Source organism: Carassius carassius, chromosome 13, assembly GCF_963082965.1.
Source record: "Carassius carassius chromosome 13, fCarCar2.1, whole genome shotgun sequence".
In the NCBI taxonomy this organism is placed as follows: domain Eukaryota; kingdom Metazoa; phylum Chordata; class Actinopteri; order Cypriniformes; family Cyprinidae; genus Carassius; species Carassius carassius.
This window is the reverse complement of record NC_081767.1, coordinates 31469440-31483965: the sequence shown is the minus strand read 5'-3', so window position 1 is coordinate 31483965 and position 14526 is coordinate 31469440. Positions and strand designations below refer to the sequence as shown.

The window sequence follows — 14526 nt, the reverse complement described above, 5'->3', positions numbered from 1 at the left end:
TAAGTTTTCAAAGTAAAATTCATAAATGTACAAAACATATGCTTTGAAGGCTAATATAAAGCTTTAGAAACTTTCTTGTGTAAACGTTGATCCATGAAGGTTATTCTTAAGCTATTTATATTGTTTTATGCAATTAAGCATGCAATTAATCACAAAGTGTGAAGTGTATTTAAAATTAATATCTTTAACATTAATTAACATAAAAATGCCAATGATTTACTGGTTCAATAAGGTTCAATTTGTTGCCATAAATTAAAGAAGAATATTTGTACAGCATGCATTAATCCTACTTTCTATGTAATCAATTTTTAACATTTCAAGTTTTATAAATTAACATCGTTTACCATTGTATCAAATTGTTTCAGCACCATGTTGAGTCGCTAATGGATGTCCATGTAAAATCTGCATCCTAAAGCACTGACTATAGAGCTGAGAGATGCACTGGCTCTTGATAAGTATCAGATTGAGGTTATATAGTGAAATTAGGACGTGCATATAACAAACAAAACACTCCAAACTGAAAACAATCAAACGCTGATGCAGTATGCTCAAGAGCTACTGAGGGATTATGGGAAATAGCATCTATCAGGCTAGACTGCCAACAGGATTGGGACTCCACACACACACACACACACACACACAGAGAGAGATGCTGAGACGTGCTGCATGTCTAATCCTGAACACTAGACGATTCCACAGGGAGGTGAGACTTCAAAAAGGATCCCGCCCACAGCTACAGAGATAAAGAACCCAACAATTTTCAATTAACTAGTCTTTTTCATGTTTCGTTGAGTTCCCTCGGTTTGTTTGTCTTGTTTACTTCAAATTCCAATTTTCCATCATTCCTCTCACTATCTTCCGGGGCAAAGGTAACCACACATGGAGAGACAAATGCATAATGTTTTCTTCATGCTGTGAGGTGCATATCAAGCGGCAAGTTACGATCTCTTAGTGTAGCAATTACAAATAACGATAATGGCCCGCATCAGAGCACTTGCTTCAGGCTACACACCCAAGATACGTGCTGTTTACTTCTTGTTGTGCGTGTCTGTCAAAAACATCTACAAAAACCCTGGAAAATGCTTCTCCCTGGCAAGTTGCACAAGTGAAGTATATGCCTCAGGCCTTGATTTTCGGTGGATTGAGAAAGGTCTAATATTAAATGAAATTTAAAAGCAGTCAACAACTCATCTACGTGTTGGCTGAAGATGCATCTCATGACAACCCAAGCACATATTTGATGACAAGGCCAAATTGTGAGGCAAATAGGAGTGTTGATAGCTACCAAAACACTGAAGTGTGCAATCGCTCGAGGGCCTGCATCACCAAAAGCGCTGAATGAGTGACAAGGTGGACGCCTGCTGAAAAACGAGTGTTTATTATAGAATTCAACAGGAGGGCATATATGAGCGCTTATACAGGAGCAAGAGCGAGAACATGATTCATATTAGAGAGGCATTAAAACTCCTAATTGCCCTGTTGAAACTCATTGGGTGTGACATCAAAAAGACATGAAAGTTAGACATGAAAAATTATATGTGGAATACGGTCAAACTACAAATGACCATCTTTTCAACTTTCTTTGAAAGTTCAGCTGTGAAGCAGCAGTATTTGATGATGAGAACCAAGTCCTGATTAAACCAAAGAATTAAGAAAAGATTGGCCACTTTAATCTACAAAACATAACACAATATGAAAATTAAAACCATAAAATCGACTTCAAGCTTATTTAGGGGTCTAAATCCTTTGTGGGTTAAGACACAGCACTGTTACACACTGCATAAAAGTTTGGCCTGAAATAAAATGAGTACCATATTAATGCATTTTCATGTTTTAAAATACTTGCTAAGCCATTAAATTGATCATGTTTGATTATTTCTTGTGCATAATAAAATCAAACTAAACATTCGGCTGAATTTTAGCTTAGGTTGAAGTTAACATTTTTAATAATGCATTTAATTAAAAATGAGTATAGTACTGTATTAATGCATTTACTTTACAATTCTCACAAAGTCACTGAGATAATCAATTCTGAATATTTTTGGTGTTTCCTTTTAATGCTTTTCTCTCACAAAAATTAGTTTGAGATCAAACAACAACTGCTGACAATCACAGTATAAAATAATTAGGCAGAAATGTCAGTATGCATGCATTTGTTTACTAGTAAATTAACACACTTTATGATGCTTGCAAAGCCATTAAAAACCATTTTGATTATCATTTGTGCAATTAATTTATTAATACGGAAGATACTTTAAAACTTTTCATGAATTTCAGTTTATATTAAAGTTAACTAAAATGTTTATGTCCCCCCACAATTTTTTCATTTTAAGCTCAAACAGTAATTGCTGCCTACCACCTGTTAAAAAACCCCTCGTATATTTTACAAAAATATTATCTTGATGAAAATGCACAATTCATTTTTTGACAAAAAATCAAAAACTTGAAAGCCCTTTGTCCAAATGTCAATTTGGAATCTTTTTTATGACTCAGGCTTCCTCTGTGAACGTCTCATAAATTAATGCAATTCTGCTTTACGACCTTGTGTTATTTATTTGAAAGACTGGTGGAAACTCAGACTCTTCAATGCTGGTATCAAAAATGATATTCAACACAGTAGTGCAAAAACATTTGAATGTTTCACAAATCATGGAAACAAGATTCAGTAAACACGAAGATCAGACTAATGTATTCTGAGCTTGAATGGAGAGCTTTAAAACTCAAACATGCTCTATCAAAGTGGACTTCAAAACACCTGCTGCACATGTTAAATATATTTTCTCTCACAGGAAGAGCCTTTGCATGTTCACAAGGTCCTCTCCAGTCAGTAGTCATTTCAAACACTCACGGTCTCCATGATTTCAGTCCTTAACAGCTGTCAATCAAAGTGCACTGGAGAAGGAAGAGGTTGCTCTGGGACATGGGGCCTAGAGTTTATACAGGGAGAACATGCATTATGCATAACAGCAGTAGGGAGAACACCTGAGGAGAAGCAGTAGGACATGATGTGAATAAGATCCTAATGCACTGCAGTCTGGCTACAGAGGAAAGAACCTCAAGAGGAACGGCAAAACTGTTCCACTGCAGGAGACTAATAGCATATAATGGGTACATCTACAGTATTTTCACACAGATGCCTAGATGTTCATATTTCAGAACTGTGCAAGTAATGGACAATCTCTTGGTGCCCTTTAAAAAGTTAAAGAAACCCTGGAAGTTTTCAAGGAATCGGTGATCTCAAAGAGAAGGAAAAAACATCATAAAAATGAAAAGAAGGACCATTGAAGGTCTTCAGATTACAAATTGCCAGAAATCTTCAGGGAACCTCAAGGCATACGTTAAGTTTTTATTTTTAAATGATTCGAATCATAAAGGGAAGGAATAAACACTATAAAAATAAAAAACATCTACCAAACCAAGTCCAACCAAATTAACTGGCTGTGTGGATACAAATGTTGCAAAACCTTTACCTATAGACTAAAAACAAAATACTAAACTAGCCTAAAACTAACCACTTATTATCCAGTGTCTCCGAAACTTTGTGGATCTCAGGTTCAAGCAGCTGGAGTAATAAGAGCACTTCCGAGGCATGAGTAGGAGTAAGTCCACAAATTAAGAAGGAACTGTCAGTAATGTCAAGGCCCACACGTTTGACCCTTTCTCTACCAGTACTCTGTCGCAGGTATGTCTCATAGCAACCAGGATGTGAGAGAGGACTGTGTGTCCATAGTCCAGACATTCCTCCGTTCACAGTGATGCTGGAGACAAGAGCACAACACTCCCAACATACATACGAAAGGCTAGGAAAAGCATTTTTCATAGCCTTAAGCACATGCGCGTCTGATGCTTTAAATTCTCTATTTTTGTTACAGCAGGATGGATTCTGATTGGCTGTAAGTCTCGGGCTGGCAATACCATGACTGAGGTGCCCTTGAGCAAGGCATCGAACCCCCAACTGCTCCCCGGGCGCCGCAGCATAAAAAATGGCTGCCCACTGCTCCGGGTGTGTGTTCACAGTGTGTGTGTGTGTTCACTGCTCTGTGTGTGTGTGCACTATGGATGGGATAAATGCAGGGCACGAATTCTGAGTATGGGTCACCATACTTGGCTGTATGTCATGTCACTGTGCCTTTATCGTTATAGTTGTGGTGTGGACTCTGCTATTCTTTAATATTAAGAACGATTTATAGAACTAGATCTTTATCGTTATCTTAATAGTTATTGAGCCCGGTGTGAACAGGCCATAAGAATCCTCAGTCCAGACATGATAGATTTAATCCTAAAATGAATTCTGTTTTTTTTTTTTGCTAAAGAAGACATCATATAAAATAAATCTTATGATTTACTATTCAAGCAGAATTGCAGAACATTACACTGCAGATGTAAAATTCATAGCAGAAAAGACAATCCCAAAAAGGTAATGTGAAAATTAGCAGGCCTTTTTTTTTTCTTTTTTTTTTTATGAGTGAGTAACAAGTTAAAATATTATAAAACAGCAATTTAAAAACTTATATAAGGCTTTTAAAGTTTGTTTTAGATAAAAAACTCTTAAATGGATTCAAGTTTCAATTCAGTAAAAGACAAAACAAGAAAAAAAAAACTACTTATATTTGCATGCTCATGTCCCTTCTACAAAGTCAGACTATGTTTTTATTAGCATGACCGAATTATCAATTATGCCCCATGTGCAACCAAAGCTTAATACTTGAGGTTAAGGGTTTTGACTCAAAAGTATGAGATATAGTAATAGTGATGCCTACCTTAGCATATCTTCAGGCTGAAATGAGGCCGAAAAAGAAAGAAAAGAAAACCCCCAAATATATTGAGTTTGACATGTGCCGTGTTTATTTGAACAATTCTGTTACCAAATATCTATTAAATATACATCTTTCATTCAAGTTCAAAGCATCAGAGACAGCTAAACCCCAGCATTTACAAGCACGTCTGGACGCCCCGTGTCCCGTCCCGTTAAGGCCCCCAGGCATTTGGCTTTCTTTTGGACTGACCAGACAGAACGAAAACACGTCGGAAGCGAGACAGGAGGAGAAAGCAAGCGAGAGTGCCTCCACAGCAATAGCGTGACTTTAAAGCTCAGATATGAGAAACTCTGGGCGATCACTCCAGCTCATGAAGATTAGATTTAGATGGGGTTAGAAACATAAGAGAAGCCATCTTGCCATATGTGTTACCGCCAGGAGACAAGAAACATAAATTACAGTCCAAAGGATTTTTTTGTGTTTTTTTTTTTTTGTGTTCATATAAAGGTTATAAAAAAAAAAGAAAAAACGTATATGACTCCTACGCAACAGTTTTGAAGGTCTGCAGTATCAAGTTGGTTTGGTGGATGAGCCGGTTGGCACTGGTAAACACGTTTATTGCCCTGGAACAAAGATGTAGAGGGAAGAAACACAAATTACATCTGAACACATACTAATGATGAATATGAAATCACAAATGCTATGCAGTGAAATTCCAGGGTTTTTCAGGCAAAGACCTGGTTTAGGTTAACACTTCATTCAAAATGAGCTTAAAAAATACCAGAAAGTGCTGTGTGTGGGTGAAACGCCCATTTTCCAAAAGACAGAAGGACCAAAAGTTCACATATTACGAGTTCAAAAACCATTACCTCCATTTTCCAAACCAAACCATTTTCTCCTCTGCTCTTATTATAATATAAAAGATTATAACTTCCAAAGTCATGCAGTGATAATAATATACACTGCATTATAGTGTATATTATGTGGTGCAAAATAGTTTTTAATACTGATAATTATAATTGTTTCCCGAGCAGCGAATCAGTATATTAGAATGATTTCTGCAGGATCATGTGACACTGAAGACTGGAGTAATGATGCTGAAAATTCAGCTTTGCATCACGGGAATAAATTACATTTTAAAATACATTTAAATGAAAAACAAGTTTTTAAATTCAAATAACATTTTACATTATTATTATTTTATTCTATTATTATTATTCTATTATTTATGTTATCAAATGCAAACACGTCCACAAGGTACTTAAGTTATAGTTTTTACTATAATATGCCACATTTCTCCATGCTTTATTTAAAATAATGTAAAAAGCAACAAAATAATGAATTATGTTGAAGCTGGTTCTCAATAAAATTATTATTTTTTTTTTTTTTAACAAAAAAACGATTAAAATGATCAAACATTGTTATTTAGTTCATTAAAACCACAACACTGCTTATCTGAAGCCTCGCCTATGGACTTGTTATTTAATTTAATTTTAATGTTTCTGTTGTGTTGACATTCTACCAAGAACTTTCCGTTTCAAAAATGAAAAAACTTTTTTTGCAAAGAAAATAGCAAATAATGAAGGTGAAGATAATGAGGTAATTCTTAAAAGCGTCCATACTTTCCGTCTTTGAAGTATGTTTTCAGAGTGTCACTGAAGCTTTTGGAGTGTTTCACAAACTCTTTCTTCTGATGCTCAAGTGCCTGGAAAACACAAAGCTTCCTTCAGTAAGTGAGGGATAGAGATGATGATGTTATACAGTATACAGACTGCATCCATCTCATAATGACAGCTTGTGTGTGTGTGTGTGTGTGTGTGTGAGAGAGGGTCACTTACCCTTCTGTTCTGATACTGGTATTTCTTAAAGACGTTGTTCACTGTGTCCAGTAGTTCTTTTATGGCACTGGCTATATCTCTGTGAAAAATCAGACGTACTGTATGAATGTCTCAATCAGGTGATGTTTTTTGCTTTTTTATCATATTTATGACCTTGAGCAGGGAAAAGGAATAGAGATGAATACACAAGATTTTACTGTTAATGTTAAATGTTCCTGTTTTTTTTACATACAACTAGGGTTGTCAAAAGTACAGATATCGGTACTGAAATGTAAAAAATTTGACAATGCCAGGTTTTCCCGCTAGGATTCGGAGCGTTTTTGAGTGGATTTTTAAACACCTCTGATTGGCTGTTGTGTTCACGTGCTCAACATTGGCTACAATGATCCTCGCTTCACACTTTTCACCGAGTGCTTACTTACACAGACACACACGGGAGTTTTTGGAAAGTCATTATTACAATTTATGACAATTTTAGAACTGTCAAAAATGACATTTCACCCCAAAAGGTATAAGAAAGAAGGGAAAAGTAATCAAAATCCTACTTCTCTTAAAAAAAAAAAAAAAGGGCTTCCCTTCATATTTTTTCTTTTGGATTTGGGGTGAAATATGAACCAGTTGTCAAATATTGACTTCAAATATTAAAAGAAACTCTTTCAGGGCACGTGCACACGTCAAAACTGATGTGATGAAAGACAAACCATGACGCAAAGGGATAAAAAACAAAGGTAATTGAAACTTTTTGTGAGATATTTGTGGGCCTAAAAACGCTCTTACTTGATTGTCTGCAGGAAACGTACTCTGTCGTTGATCTCGTCAGGGATTTTGCTGAGGATCTGTTTCAGAGCGCGAGCTCTTTCATTCAGGTCCTGGAACTCCCGCTCAGGCCTGTCAATCATGCACTCTGCACACAAAGAACACGCCCACTGGAAACACTCAGTCACCACAGAAACACTTGCCTCTAATAGCCTACCATTAACATGCGATACACTTAAAGACATAATGGAACTTTTAACTACTTTCAATGGTTTTTGACAGCCATCAGAGAAACTCTAATGCGTTCCCCTGAACAATTCTAGATTATCCTGTAAAGTATGGTAACACAGCCAGGCACCTCACAAACACAGCGTATACAAGAACAGATTACAGCAGGAAGATCAAAACGAGGATTTTAAAATGGGCTTGGATTAAATTTGGAAGTACATTTATTATTCTTTACATTTCAAATCAACACAAATGAGCATTTATCCGGAAACCCGGTGCGTGTCTGCGCATTCATTAGCAGTATAAATCTGAACATGTCAAAAACACTTGCACAAGATCAAATTATGAGGGAAAATAGATTGCAGTCATTCCTGGGGTTTAATTCATGATGAAACAGCTCCCCCTAGAGGCACGAGGCCGCAACGTTAACTACACTTTGCATTGCAAACCATACAGACTGTACTTCTCCTCTTCAAAAATGTGCAACATCATACACACCCTCAACATCGTCGGCAGCCATGCGTAATAAAGACTCGGTAAAGTTGATCTCCACGTTCTTCTTCTCCAGAATTTTCATGATGATATCCTGAGTCAGTCCCGGGTTCTCCTTTTCTGCCTGACATCAACAAACCCCGAGCACGAGTCAGTCCAGCGCAACCACAAACAAAGCAAGCAGCAAATCAGTCTTATAAAGATTTGACACGTGCTGAATTATGAGAGGAGGAAAACAATCAATATATCAAACTTTTCATCTCTTCAAACTAAAGACATCATTTCATTTGATTAATTATTGACTTTCAATCAATCTTCTATTAGGCAAAGAAAAACAGCAAAAGCAGCCCACGCTAGAAAACTATGACTTTCTTTCTGAAATCTCATGGTAAGAAACCCAGAAGACTCCTAATCAAAACTGAAAATGCACTTTTGTAGCATCTTTTTCCTCCCCTGCGATTCATTTATAATGTTAGTCAAGGTTTTCATGATGCAGAACTGTTACTCGTGACTAACTTTCTCTGGTCCTTATAATTAAAATGTTAGGACCTCTGCTATGATCAGGTGCATTCGGAAAGGCAAAGTTGCTGAATAGGCAAAGTTGCTCTTCCAAGAGAGCAACGAAAATAGAAACTACTTATATAGCTACTTGACTTCTGACTAGCATTATTTTCTGGCCCTGATGACATCAGCAGAAAAGGAAAGTGGTTTTAGAGTTGGAGCAGTTACTACATTATGAAAAAAGATTATTTCTCTAGAATAACATACACTGATGAATCCAGGAACAAGTAAATGGGACCCGTTTTGATTTCTATTTGATGTAGATGAAATTCTATTGATTTTCTGACACAATAATAAAAATAAAATTAAGTAGAAGAAATGCTAATAACTGAATGGTGTCATATTTCCTCACCTTTATGAAAGCTGCTCTCAGAGTCTGTGCAGCAGACAGGTTTACTCTCTCCAGCTGTAAGACACACACAAGCCATTTGAATTTACTGCAAGATGAAGAAGGCTGTTTGGTTTCAGTGTCGCACACATAATACACAGTCAATATCACCACATTCAAATGGAAATATAGTTGGCTGAAGATGTAGATTTTACCTCTAACTAAACAGAAACTAATTGATCCACAGAAGTACATGTAGGCTGTGTGTTAACTGTGCACATACGTATGAAGATTATAATGTTAAATATATTTATATTTTAAAATAAAATGTTTCTTGAGAAGCAAATTAGTATATTAGAATGATATCTGAAGGATCATGTGACACTGAAGGCTGGATACAGCTTTTATCACAGGAATAAATTACATTTATAATGATTTTTTTTTTTTTTTAATTTTAAGAATATCTCAATATTACAGTTTTACTGTATTTTTAATCAAATTAATACAGGCTTGTTGAGCATAAAAGACTCCTTGGAAAAAAAACATTTTAAAAATCTTACCAACCCTAAATTTTTGGACGCTTGTGTTACAATCTCGAAACTAAAATATTTTAAATATAAAATGTGCTTTTCTTAGAACTTGGACACAAAATAATACACAGTATAAACCTAAAAGATAAAAGTGAAACTACAAAATGTTATTAAAGTTAAAAAACAAAGCAGATAAATACATTCAAATACGTACATTTTGTAGGCAGTCAGTTGAATTTTATTCTAAATTTACACTCATTACAACTAATAAATTTAAACGGCGTATTTCATATTGAAAGACATTGAAAACAGCTATATGTAATATTAAATTTTTTACTTAAAGCAATTATTTAGCTACAACAAAAAAAAAAAGACAAAATGTCACACAAATGTAATTCTTTTTTTAACTTGTCAATAAATTTAAAGAATTGTACCAAAGAAACTAACTGCTGTAATAAATGTATTATTATTATTATTATTTTCATTTTTACAAGTCCAACTTAGCAAGGTTCTTTGTTTTAGTTATTCACATTCCAATGCTGATGCAGTACTCATATCATTGGGAAGCTAAATTAAAAAAATCAACTGAATTAAACGTTCTCATCTTAAGTTAGTTCTTCAATGGGTTGTAAAAATGAAAAGGACAGTTCATATTTATGTTAAAAACATTAGATGATAACTTCAGCTATCTTCTTATCGTTCAGTCTGTTCAAATAATGTGAAAGCATCCAGACCTAGTGTTCTCAGGACAGAAACAGAGAGCAGTGTGACCGTGTGTGTAGTCCTTCCTGAGCACGAAGGGTGTGCATCATTTGCATCTGAGCTTCAGTTTGTGCCAACACAACCATCACTGAACTCTCTCCTACCGGGGACTAACCACCGTACCTCATTGAAGACAGGGTACATCACAGCATACAGCGTCATGGATACCATCGAGGTCGCGTCCGCTTCATTCTTCATCTCTTCCATTGTCATCCTCGTCAGGGCGTGGGAAGGGATGGGGGGAGCGTCATTCACTCCTGGGGGCTCCCAGACAATCGCTGAAAGAAAATCCAATGAGGAAGTGATTATTAAAGGGTAGCGGGAATTCATTTCAAAGGTAAGGAAATAACATTTTCAAACGGTGTTCAAAAGGTAGACGTGATAGCTGTGGGAAAGCACCAAGTTTTCGGTGAGATTTAGGCCCCTTAAGATTAAAGGAATGAGAGATGTGGCCAGCAAAAGAAAAATCAAGGCTGTTTCCAAGACATGCATTATAGAAAGATTTTTAATTAGCCCTATCATGTTGTACAGGCCAAAGACAATAATGATGTTTTGATACTTTATTGTTCAGTCACACTTTATACATTAAGGCCCCATTAGTTAATTTATTAGTAAAACAAACTGCCAATGAAAAATTCTCCTAAACATTCATTAATCTTAGTTAATTTTAATATTTAATAACACGTTGCTAAAATCAATAGTTGCCACTGTGTTATTTAACGAACTCGAGCTAACATGAACTAGCAGCTGTATTTATTAACAAAGATTAACCACAAATAAATTTAATTAACTTCAGTAGCAAATGTAGCTATTGCTCATTGTTAATGTTAGTGCATTAAATAAGATTAACTAATGAGATCTTACTATTGGTCTTTATAATTCTTTTGCAGTTTAATCTTTGTGAAATTATTTACTTTATACATTTTGGTGTGTATTGCTTTATTGTTTTTAAATGTTCAGTTTATTTCTGTTATAAGAAAAATAGTTATTAAACCCAATGTCAACACTTATAATACCATATACCGTGATAAAAGCATTAGCATTTAATCGCAATATGAAAATTTGACACTGTCACATGTCTACAGCAAATAAAAACCCATTCACACAGAGAAAGGGGAACAATTTAGTGTCCACACTAACATATGAGAATCTTCTGTTTAATATAAGTGCATGCTGCAGTTTTGTCGTCTACCGATTTAAATTCTCGAGTGGATCCTGATTGGTTGTCAATGTTTTTAAACATTCTTCAGCTAGAAAAAAATCGTTCTGAAAATGGATCCAACAATATCAGGCGTTACCATTGTAGTTATAGTGTGGGCTTATTCTCCTCCCCCGGTGGGCGATGTTAAGAGTCAGATTGCAAAATTTTAAAAACTCACAAATCTGCAATATTTTATAATCAAAACTTTTTTTCTGATCTCGACAAAACATTTTCGAAAATTCTCAACGTTCCATATTTGGTGGATATTTTGTGATAGAAGTAATACCGTGACAGAAAGATAAAAAAAAAAATACAAGAACCTCAATTTTTGCAATAACAACTTCAAATTTGGAACATAAGCGATTTTAGATTCCAAAATATTTTGGCAAATACTTATTTTATATGAAAAATATTTATTTATAATATTAAATAGTACAGTAGTGCATTTTCTTTACAACATTATAGGAATGTTTTGTTTATTATAAGCATGAGCGGTAGTTATGACTCCTGCCTCTTTAAATGCTTGAGTTGATTCTGATTGCTGTCATTGTTTTTATCATTCATCAGCTGAAAAAACAAAAAATTATCATTTTTTAAAATGATTCCAACAATATTGTTCCTCAATTTGATTATAATTATAACTGAAGTATGGATTTCACAGTTGGTGTGAACAGGCCTCAAGTCACCTTATTTTTCTCAACATCCACAACAACATGTGTTTATTCCTTCACCCAACACGTGTGAAACAATAGCGCTTGTTGTTATCTGAAGAAGATCATGGTTCCTCTCAAGCTACAAGGATCATTACAAACCACAGAAAGTGAGGCACGTTTATCTCAATGCTGTTGATTGAGACTAACTGACAGGAGGCTGTGAGTCATTCCCAGCTGATCAGAAGGCCTTTGGCCCTGTGGTGGGAGGCGCCTTATATGGGATCGCTGTGATGTCATCACATAGAGCAGGACTATGGTTGGAAATACCAGCACTCCTCTTATAAAACATGGTTGCCAGGTTACACATGCATTATAATAGCTCACCTTTTTCCTCTTGCCAAAGGCCAACCAACACCTGATTCCTGTAGAGTCTCTAGTCAGAGTCTGACCTTGGCACTGAAACGCCCTAACGCAAGTGAATCCTGAATTATATCCACCTATACTACATTGTCACCTTATAAATGCATAAAAGATGAATTAAGCTAGAGAAAGTGAGTCAACATATTCACTGTCAAGTAAGGAAAAATCTGCCACTTAATAAACAACAGCATTATTAAATTAAGCAGCTATGCATGATAATATTATTTTTGATTTAGTTTATTACACTGTTGCATTTCTCTTAGTGAATTTTGAGTAAATAGTAATTCTTTCAATATTATTTTTATATATATGAACTGCCACTTTACTCAAAAGACATAAAAAAAATTAAAAAAAACACAGTTGACCACTACAATCAGCTTTCATAAATAAATATGACTTAAAGAAAAAGTCAGAATACAATGGTTTCTCAATCTGATGTCGAACAGCTGGCTCAAATCATATAATCATATAGCTGGCTTGTACATATTTCAACAAATAATTTTCCACAAATAATTTTCCACACCATTAAAATCTTTGAGAATGTCTTCTAATGTGATTCAAAACAAACATTTCTTACATTCAAGATTTTATATATATATATATATATATATATATATATATATATATATATATATATATATATATATATATATATGTGTGTGTGTGTGTGTGTGTGTGTGTGTGTGTGGCAATAATAATAATAATGTATTTATCTATCTATCTTTATACACACACACATCTTAGAAGATCTATAATCAATAATTAGAAAGGAGTTAATAACTACAAAAGCCATGAAAATGTTTCTATATTATTCTGTATATATCTTCTCCAGGCAATTCTGGTCTCCTTTCATTTTCCAAACAATATTTTCCATCAGTCTAGCCATTTCTTCTCACCCAATATAAACGAATCTTTATAAGTTGATCTTTTTCTGCCTCTTATATAAGTGGATAACAATTCTGAGGGACATCAAAACAGTGACACTGAGGTCACTAAAAACTAGTCTCAATTCCATTTATAAGAGAGATCTGATGATCGACAGAAATACAAACTCGGTGACAGCTTACCTACGAAAATCTAAAATAAATCAATTTATCAAATCCAACGCCGTAAGCATTTGCCAGACTGATTCAAGCTATCGAGATGTTTCAGGTTAACACCATTGATCTATCATATAGAATATATATATATATATATATATATATATATAAATCAGTGGTTAACACCCAAATGTGACGTCATCATATTTATCAAAACTGCAGTTGTGTGAAACACTATAACAACTGCCTAATTCTAATATCCGATCTGAAATAGATCTAGGATTTCAACTCTTCAACATTTGTAATGATATAACAGCTATGTAATCTGGTTCTGTTTACTGGTTGGTATAAGATCAAAGGCTATTTCGTGGTATATTTTGTCATTCTAAACCTGATTGTTGTTTAATTACATCTCGTCTTCAGCAGGCCTAACTTCTGCTGTCTTTAAACCCGATTTACTCCACATTACAGTTTGAAGCCTGGAAAATAATGATCTGAGATGGGCTACCTGGCATTGGACAAAACATATAATCAATCAAATTTAAAAATTATTACTTTTCTTAGTTTCTGATCTGTTGTGAGGGTCTGATTAGCTGGATTGCTAAAGTCCCTGCTAGCTAACGTTAGGTGACTGCCAACTAAATTTTTTTCATAGAAACCGCAGCGAAATGAACACTGTTAATTACAGGTTGAAATTACAAAATGTGTTTTCAGCCTCTCCTACCTGCGTGAAGCTCGTACTGGTGTTTATTTGACTCCTGATTAGCTCGGTAACTCTTTTGAATATTTTCCTTTCTGTGTGGAATCGCTCGCCAAAGACGGAAGTTTTCTGCATGACCAATCTAAAGAACGAGGGGCGGGGCTACGTGTCGGCGAAAGCCAATCAGCAAACAGCCAGGGGATAGAACGACGCGAGGTGTGACGTACTGTAGTCAATTTAGAAGACTTCAAACGATGTAA

General features: G+C 35.1%; 1 protein-coding gene across 1 annotated transcript; it reads right to left on the bottom strand.

Annotated features, from left to right (window-relative positions):
- Nucleotides 1-4822: 4822 nt before the first annotated feature.
- On the bottom strand, nt 4823-14426 carry LOC132156371 (programmed cell death protein 10-A-like). Its single transcript, XM_059565350.1, has 8 exons — nt 14291-14426; nt 10376-10530; nt 8985-9038; nt 8078-8195; nt 7373-7499; nt 6596-6674; nt 6380-6462; nt 4823-5380 (listed from the first exon to the last, which is right to left on the bottom strand). The coding sequence occupies exons 2-8, from the start codon at nt 10463-10465 to the stop codon at nt 5299-5301; spliced, it is 633 nt and encodes a 210-aa protein (XP_059421333.1). The 5' UTR covers nt 10466-10530; nt 14291-14426; the 3' UTR covers nt 4823-5298.
- Between the last annotated feature and the right edge of the window lie 100 nt (nt 14427-14526).